A 9850-nucleotide genomic window follows, 5' to 3' on the forward strand; every position below is an offset into this window, starting at 1 on the left:
TTTAATGAATAATGCTATTGGCTCTCATTCCTCATTAAGGCTCAAAACAGGAGACTGAAGACAAGAAATTCATGTTTATTTTTTGCAAATTTTGAAGAGAAACCAGTACTTCCTAAATGAAGTTGACTCAGATTACAGCTTCATGCAGCTGCTGTGCAGCTTGTTGTGCCTTGTGAAACCAATTCCTGTGATTACCTCTCAGTATAATTAATAAGGCCAGCTCAGAAATGAGATAAGGAGTACTACGTGGTCCGGCTCAGCTGAGGAGTAGCTTCGTAGTGGTCACAACTATGTAAAAAAATTTATGAGTAACTTTAGGTACTTGTAAAAGTGTGTTCAAGTCCACACACACATATCAAACAATATTAACGTGTAGAGTAACTTTTCACATGCATACATTAAAATTGCAGAAATATTGATATTTTCTGCATGTACTTACTCCAAACTTAACAGATGGGGTCATATTCATGTTCAAATGTGTGGTAAATGTGGGTGCATGCAAGTCCTAAAAAAACACAGATCATATTATATTCATATGGATCAGTTTGCATGTGCATCTGGACTTTTGAGACTCCTTTCACACCTCCAGTGTTCTACAAATACATTCTGCGTTTAAGTGCTAGTGGAAAGTTAGGTTATCCGGATTCCCGTCAGATTTAGATGATATTTTCCTTGAAAGTTACTTCAAAGTGAGAAGGAGGCTTTTTATGACAGAGAAGTTAATCCGAAGGTAAAAATCTATCTGTGAAATATTATTGTGCAGGCTGTAGTGTGGACATTTGTTGCTATTTCATATGTTGTTCATTTGCTAAAATTTTGTTCAGTTTGACTATACATCTACAATAGTATTGCAAGCAAAATTGTTTGTATAACAAATAGGTTTGTGTATATATGCATATACATACAGACATGTTTTAGTTGCTTTGTATGTTTTAGCTCAAAGTCACAGTTTTATATTACATAGGAATTAAAAGTGAAAACTTATCAGATTTATGGAGTTATGTGGGAAATAAAACAAGCTACTCTTGACCTCAAATTTGTTGACTGTAGTTAGGGAGGGCTGGATCAATCCAAATATCGCTAGTATTGATATCTGACATTAATATTTTTCTTGTAGAGGGCTTTGGGGACAAAAAGTCAAAGAACGTGAACCAGAGCTAACAAATAGTAAGTTTTGCCTTCGTTTAGATAATTTGCACTGTTGACATTATTTGTAGTTATTTTACTATTTTGTTATATTGTTGATGTTCTTATTTTATGTTGTTTATAAACAAAAAAAGCCTTTTTTTCAATTTCTCAATTATAGTATTTAGTTTAATAAAAAAATGTTTTATGTGAAAAAAATCATTGCCCTTTTTTTTTTTTTAATCAAAATCATAATCATGGTCAATAATTAATGGTGAAATTATTAAATGGACTGCGACAGGCTGGCAGCCTATCCTGGGTTTACACCCATCTTTCACTTGATGATTGCTGGGATAGGCTCCAATTTCCAGTTCCTTGTGACCCTTAATTGGACTAACGTTAATAAAAATGAATAATTGACTCAGTAAATGACTGAAATTTTAAGCATTGTATTTTCAGTATGGCATCGGTATCATATCAGTATTGTATTGGTGTCATATCGGTATCGTGTCATATCGAAATCTTGTCAGTCTCGTATATGTATTGTCTTGGCAATACTTGCCCTCCATTTACTTGGTATCAGCTTGATATCAAAAGAAAATGATGTACAGACCGCTAAATAAAAAGCATTCAAAGACAATGCAGAGGAAGTTGAAGAAAACATTAAAAGTAAAAACCTTGTGGTTTTATTCTGCCACTGATGTTTTTTTTTCTAATTTATTGCTGTAAATGACTTTACAATGATGCATTACCACTACTGACCAGTGCTAAAACATTGAAGTGAACTCTGAACTCAGAACTGCCTACCATTGGAAGAACTCTCAATTATGGCAGCGTGAAACACACGTTAGAAGTATGAGGGCAGCAACATATAGGATAGGATTGGATTGGATAAGATATGATACAATACGACACAATAGCACTGGATATATGATATGATACGATTTGATGATATGATATGATACGATTTGATGATATGATATGATACGATTTGATGATATATGATACGATTTGATGATACGATACGATACGATATGATACGATATGATATGATATGATATGGTATGATACGATATGATATATGATACGATACGATAGCACTGGATAGGATAGGATAGGATAAAATAGGTTACGATACGATACGATATGATATGATATGATATGATATATGATAGCACTGTATAAATTAGGATAGGATAGGATATGATATGATACGATACAATACGATACAATAGCACTGGATATATAATATGATACGATATGACGATATATGATATATGATACGATATGATACGATACAATACGATACGATACAATACGATACGATATATGATATATGATAGCACTGTATAAATTAAGATAGGATAGGATATGATAGGATATGATACAATACAATAGCACTGGATACATGATATGATATGATATGACGATATGATATGATATGATATGATATGATATGATATGATATGATATGATATGATATACGATACGATAGCACTGGATAGGATAGGATAAAATAGGATACGATATGATAGGATATGATACAATACAATGTGATACAGTACGATACAATACGATACAGTACAATATGATACAATACGATACAGTACGATACGATACAATACGAAATGATACAATATGAATCATGATAGCACTGAATAGATTAGGATAGGATAGTATTTGATACGATTCAATACGATATAAAATCATATGGTAAGATTTTTGATATGATACGATACGATAGGATAAGTATATTTAGTCAGCAATCATTATTTATTTATATAAACACATCAATAAAGCTATATGTTTCACTGACCAAACAGGCTAAGGCAGAAGCTAAATGCTTATATACACTTCGACTACATGCAAAATAAAAACAACTCCAAATACAACTGAAACAACGTATGACAATGTGAAACGGACAAATGTAAGGGAACATAAATAAGCCATTAAGTGTTCTGTTCCTGAGACTCAATTTTTCTTGTACGCAACAAACTGACTTTTGACTTTTTCAGGGTAGGAACAAATAAGACTGATCGCATCCTGATCTGGTACATTTCACATCTGTGGACTGGAGCGGCCAATGAGGAGATGGTAAGTTTAGCCTTTTGTCTCCACCGTCAGACTGTCAAAATTCAGCTTGACTTGTTGGAGCAAAACTCAGCTGGAGAGGACAGTTACCTTCAAGTGTGGAAAGGCCCTCAAAGAAAAAGTACAAACTTTCATGTGATGAATCAAATCTGCTACTGAACGTTATAAATTACCATCTGAGAATATCATAACCTACACATGATACAATACAGATTGCTTATTATGCTGATCTACAAAACAAAAGGCAGTGAAAAGCATTAGTCTCCCAGTTAATTGACCTTTATGGGTTGGCTATATGGATGCATCTGTTTTAAGTTTCAGTGTGAGATTGTGCGTTTTGTTGGAAGCAGACTGGGCAGCATATCCAGACATGCTTCAGAGTCTGACTGCTACTGTCTTGAGCATTACCACAGACACCAACCCTGCATCATTGGCAGCAACGCATGCTCATCCCATGACACAGCTTCCATGTGTTTTACAGGTGAACAGGTTATTTTAGTTTCATGTCAGAAGAATGCGGCACCGGAACCTTTCTGGCTTTCATGGATGGTAGAATCTGATCTAGCCTTTCTGTTCTTGAGGCTTATGGATGATTTACACCTTGCGGTGAACACTGGTGAAGAACTCTCCTTAAAGACCAGGATAATGATATGTTTGTGTTTTTGCTTGGCTGTATGTTACTGAGGACCCTTATATCATCAGTAACCATCCTGGACGTCCAGAGATGTAAAATGTGCAGAGCTCACCAGTTTAGCTTTTCTTTTTTTGTTGTTCTCCTCCCGTAACAGCGGATGTGGCAGCCCTTAATGATATTCTGGCTTTATTTCTGCAACCTGTTTCACAGAGCTCATTTAAGTGCATGTTGTGGGTTTAACCGCAATACTTTTAATATGCAGCTGCTTGACTTTGAATCAACTTTGCAAATTCTGCCTGTTTAATTGATGAAGAACTAAAGACAGGTTTCAGAGCGGCATATGTTTTGAGTTAATTGTCGAATAACATCTGAGCCTTCTAATTGTGGGCCAACACTTAGACAGGAAATAGATTAATAGAAATGTTCAACAAGACGAGATAAACAGGGCTGGGGTGATATGTTTTTAAAAATTAATTTGCACTGATTTCTTTGGGTGCCTAGTTGATTTTAATTTTGATTCCTCAGTATTCACAACTTTTAGTTTGCTTTTTAAACACCAGACAATGTGAAAAAGTTGCATGGTCACCAAGTTTACAGACTACATCTTGAGCCAGATTTCCCAAATAAAAAAATCAAATGTGTCAGTTTTTCAGATTTATTCAGCAGCAATATATGGGAATCAGCTGTTTGAACTCATGCTCTGATATAAAAAGCTTGAGCTGCAGATAAAAGTGCTGGTTTGGGTGTGTGTTGGCTTGCTGTTGCAGTACTTTTGGCTATTAGGTCTGCATTTACCTCAGGATGGCGTCTTGCAAGGTGGGCATTGACATTAGCTTTGTTACCGCAGTACGCGACATGTGCATTACAGCGTTTACAAACAGCTTTCGACATGCCCAACGCTGCTTTTCCCTTCAAAGCAAAAAATCCTAAATGTGTCCACATACTGACTTAAAATGTGATGGTAGAGGCCTCTGCGCATTTTTCGCTATTCTCCGTCTTCTGTTTAAGTGTTTTCCAAATCGGATATAACGTCTTGTTACTAAAAAGTCGAAGAGAAGCATTTCGCCCTCTGCTGGAAAAAGCTGTAACTTCCTCTTCATCTGACATATAAACATACAAACATTTATAAATGAAAAAAATTGATTTTTGGCCAAAAAAAAACCCCAATAAAAATTGTAAAACAAACAACAAAAAAAAAATCACAATTATGTGGGTTGATTTTTTTTCCTACCCCTGATTATCTGCAAAGATACAAAGACTACTATTGAAATATTTAGCAAACGAGGGACAAGATCACTGATCCAGGGACACTAAAAACACTCTAGTGTTAATATATGCAAGTCAAAAGTAGCACTGAAATGATGTCGTCAGCTTATTCAGAACAGAACAAGAAAAACCGTCCTGTGAGGTGATAAATCTAAACTTTCATTGTGTGGTTTAGGTAATAAATTACACTTCCTGCTGTACAGCTGTCAGCAGCTGACATTTGTTGCATTTTAAGCTCAAAACTATCCTTTAAGCTTTGCTTTTGTTTTGCTTCTGCAGCGTGAAAACTTTAACTGTCCTGTAACTTCTAATCTCACAATCCCTGCGTTTACATGGGAGTTTTAATTCCTGATTAATTCCGAATAAAAGTTAATTCTGCTTTAAACTGATGAAAAACGACCATGTAAACACTTAATTCTTAATGCTAATTTCTATTCTGAATTAAACTTAACTCCGATGTAAGTGGCTGGTTTATACGCATTTTAATTCCGAACTACTTAATTCCTCTGTCATGTAAACCTTAAATTTATTTACTTATTATTAAGTTAATTCTGTTCGCTCTGCACATGCTCGTTACCTTGTCCTGATGACAGGACAAGGTAACACGTTGTTTTGCCTCCCGTGTTTGGTGGTCTATCTTTCGTCTTCTAAATTGCTGCAAAAAGTGAAGTAGTATGCTGGTGTTGAGCTGCTACTTCACATTTATAATAAAAATATTGGTGAAACTGGTACTTTTAATGTTGTTTTTACAAGTTACGACTGAAAAGATGAGAAGCAGGAAGCAAACTTTGTTTATTTCTGGTATACGTCATACGTCACGTGCACCCTCTGTCCAATCAGAACCCTTCCCAACCCGCCGCTCTAAGAGGAATTAAGTGAGGACATGTTTTATGTAAACCTTAATTAAGAATTATTATTTTCATGTAAACTCGTAGGAGAATACGTTAATTCCAAATTATTAATTCCAAATTAAAAAACATCATGTAACCGTAGCCATCAATACAATACGATTGCGCCTCTTCTCACATCCTCCACAACCTCTCTACTGTACATATACTATTCAAATATCAGAGTTTCCATCTTTAAACTCCAGTAAAGGCATGAACTCTCGCTGCGACCAGGACAAACATAATAACATCATTTTCTATATACAGTAAGGGATGACATCACTGGCAGGCCAAGAAGAAGATCCTGCAAGACTGGAAAACTGCTTGTCTGGTCATCATGTGCAGGACACACACTCACACAATAACACACACTTAGAAAACATATTTTAAGATACAATTACACATAAATATTAGCATAGGACTACATGACTAAATTAGTTTCCTTCTCCTGCACTGGATCAGACATGTTCTTACATGAAACAGACGCTTCATTTACTTATATATGTAAAAATATTTCTGTATATCAGAAAGTGTGACTATGTTTTCATTCTGTGACGATTTCAGGACACATGAACACAAACTGTGAGCGGTAAATCCACAGTTATAGATCATCTAAGGGTTTTATGTCGGAGAGGGATCATCGTCCTCATGGGAAGGCGAACTGAATCCTGACATTGATTGACAGATGCCCCCAGTGAAATCTGACTAAAATAACATGCAACTTGGCACAAATAGTCTTTAAAAAAAAAAAAAAAGGTGAGTTGCTGCTGTAAATAAGAGAATAACAAGTTGAGATAATCCCATGTGAGGCCTGTCCTGAATTCTGTATCATTTTTACTGATGAGCTTCTTGGGCGGCTGCCATTACAGCAAGGATGCTCGTAAACAAATAATTATTCATACTAATAATCTTCCATATTCATGTGCAAATAAGATGCCATCCTGGTATCTAAGAAGCTTCAAGGTTGTATGTGGGAGGTTCATGAAACTATTGCCTGACTTGAGTCATTTTGTGCCAAGAAAGAATCTGTCTAAGGGTCAAGGAGACGAGCCCGCTGGATGTGATAATTCTGCACGTTTTTCTTTTTTTTTTTTTTTTAAAAAAAAACAAATGTTAAAGCAAGAAGTTTTGCTTTTAAATACACACTTTTAAAACCTCTGAGAATTTATTTAAACTCACATTTATATTTATGCTTTACATATAAATATTAACAGTACTGTTAAAGTCTTGATCCACGTCTCATTTCTTGATATTCTATTTTTAAGCAGTCAAACCTTCTTGTAATCCTTTAAAGTGGTTTTGACTGACGGTTCTCCAGCTTTCTGAAGGTTCTTCCAAATTTTTCTTTGGACATTTTCTGCATTTTCACTCAGTTTCAGTCCAGCCCTGGTGCTTCTATTTTCAGCTTAGCAAAGAACATTTTAAACTGTATCTTTCTGCGCTTTGTTACGAGCAACCTGTTGCAGAAATGTGACTTTCTACCATTTCTTCAGCTGCAACTTTGAAAAGAGACGATGATAAAATAGTTGCACAGACAGACAATCTTTTTGTGCATTAATGTGAATCTTAAGGAGACATTAACTTGGCAGATGTGGAGTGTTTCATTAAATATTAGAGGAAATTGGACCAGGGGATGACAGAAGAAAAAGTTGCAGGCCAGAAACATCTTTGAGCATCTGAAAGTAATGTCCTGAAGAAATATGAGAAGAATTTGAGGGAATCTGGGAGCACCTGAGAGATAGCTCTGGACCTTCAGCTGATCCAACGACTGCTAACTAGGGCCTGATCAGAAATGTCTCCATGAAGGATGGCTGACAAGAAGCCGTGCCTAATGAGGGGAAACGGGAAGTAAAAGCTGAAGAATGAAAACTGACACAAGACTAAAGAACCGAGGCAGCAGGTCCGGCGGATGGATTAATCCTCCTTACTAATAACGATTTACAATTCCTCTGTTCACTTTGGAAATCTGCTGCATTGATGATATTTTTTAAAAATTAGAAACAAAAACATCTAAAATTTCAACACCACAAAACTGAGAGGTGAGAGCAAAAGTCTCTTGATTTTAGCAGCCAGTTGTAATTCAGGCAACACTAGAAGGGCTCAACTGGTCGAGCTCAGGCAACGTCAACCAGTAGGGCCCATGAAAGGTTAAAAGGTTAATCAGACAGCGCCCTGACCATTTAAACTTTAAGGACAAGCAGTATAAAATCCTAAAATCTGTTTCAAATCTCACAGGCGGGCAGTCAAAGGCAACGACTTGTGGTGCCTTGTCCCTGCAGCTGATAATAAAAAAGAAAAGCATTAATTAAAGCTTGTATGTTTCACCTTCTGGTACCAGAACAAAGAGATCATCATGTCAGAATACAACAAAAAAGCAGCATCCAATGAAGAGCTTCGGAAAGTTCTTCAGGAAGACTGGAAACTTATTCCTGAAGACCAACTAGAAGGCTTCTTCCAGGTTCAGACCAGAAGAATAAAGCCGCTCAGAACAAATACTGACTTTAAGGTTCATTAGAATCCTACAATCTGTTTTTTCCTCATACTTTTTCATGTTTATGTTACAGTAAATCTGCTCCTATTTCCTTCTTTCCTGGCAATATATGCAGAAATGAGGGGTGGCGCGAGGCTTTTGCAGCATGTTATTGACTTTTGAGGGTTAAGTGGGAAGGAAACATTTAAATATTGTCTTTTAAAACAACTTTTCCAATTTAGATCATAAAAAAGACCACAAATATTTTTAAATGATCTTTTTATGCTGCCTGTCTCAGCGACCAGAACAAACATAATAAACTTTGTCTTTGTGATGGTCCAGGTTTTCTCTGGACTTTGCATAAATAAAAAGCTTGCATAATTAAGAAATAAGTCAAACCTACCGTGCGTAATTACGCATGAATCAAAAGCTGGCACAAACAACAAGCTCTATTATTTGATAGCCAAGTTTCCGACCTCTCCTAAGACTTTGCCTTCAGGTGGGAATTAGGCTTATGGGAGGGGGGGCTGACGTGTCCCACTATATACGACCCCTGCATACGTTGTGACGCCTCTTTATTAGCTTCTTACTCTGAATGATATGCGACAGCGCCTCTCATATGCGCAGCTATAAATAGTGTCCAGACTGGCTCACTTCAGAGACCACTCCAACGAGAGGAGTCGTGTTCTCCATCTGGATAAACTGCAGAAGGCATCAGGTGGTGGAGCTGAACAAGAGCTTAGACAGAACATTTAGGTAAAAGTTCAAAATCCATGAAAATAAACTGAACTGTGTTTGCACTGGAACAAATGTTCATGAAACACTCGGGGCTTCCCTGATTTAAATAAGAAAACAAAACCACCATATCAGAAGGAGTCGGAACACGTCAGATTAATCAGATTCAGGTTGGTGGAGGGACTTGGCAAACTCTTTGGTTCCACACAAGTAAATACACACAATTATCATAAGTAAGCTCGCTTAACTGAACATAAAAGTTGTTTCTGTTTATCATTAAATCTATGGTGAACAATGAAGCCTGAAGGCTGACTGCATAAATAGGGAAATTATTGGTTTACATAGCACGTACCATTGTGGTGTGAGGAAATGTGCCAACACTCTCAAAGACCCATTTTCCACTCTCAAAAGTTCGGCTTCCAAAAAAAAAAAAAAAAAAAAAAAAAAAAAAAAAAAAGTGTGTGTGTGTGTGTGAGAGAGAAAAGTGGTCGGTTTCTTGTTTAGTTGGGCCTTGTACCGGAAGCAAAGAAGCCCTAAAGCACGACCTGTTGCCCGGTAAACATGCTGTTTTTGGGGGGGAATTTGCAGGCAACTATCCTCTGTCAAGGCAACGGAAGAGAAGAGCCGTGTAATCCAAGTCAC

The 9850-nt window shown here is 36.5% G+C and overlaps 1 protein-coding gene across 6 annotated transcripts in view; it reads right to left on the reverse strand.

The window, feature by feature from the left end:
• Window positions 1–9586, reverse strand: part of nfixb (nuclear factor I/Xb) — a 194454-nt gene extending 184868 nt beyond the window's left edge. For all 6 annotated transcript variants that reach the window (XR_013771557.1, XM_079252583.1, XM_079252580.1 and 3 more), the window contains exon 1: window positions 9561–9586. Coding sequence is in view for 5 of the 6 variants with exons in the window: in XM_079252583.1 (XP_079108709.1) it covers window positions 9561–9563 (3 nt within the window). In the remaining variant the exon portion in view is untranslated. The remainder of the gene's footprint in view (window positions 1–9560) is intronic.
• Window positions 9587–9850: the final 264 nt, after the last annotated feature.

Source organism: Telmatherina bonti (assembly GCF_933228915.1).
Source record: "Telmatherina bonti genome assembly, chromosome: 14".
NCBI lineage: Eukaryota > Metazoa > Chordata > Actinopteri > Atheriniformes > Telmatherinidae > Telmatherina > Telmatherina bonti.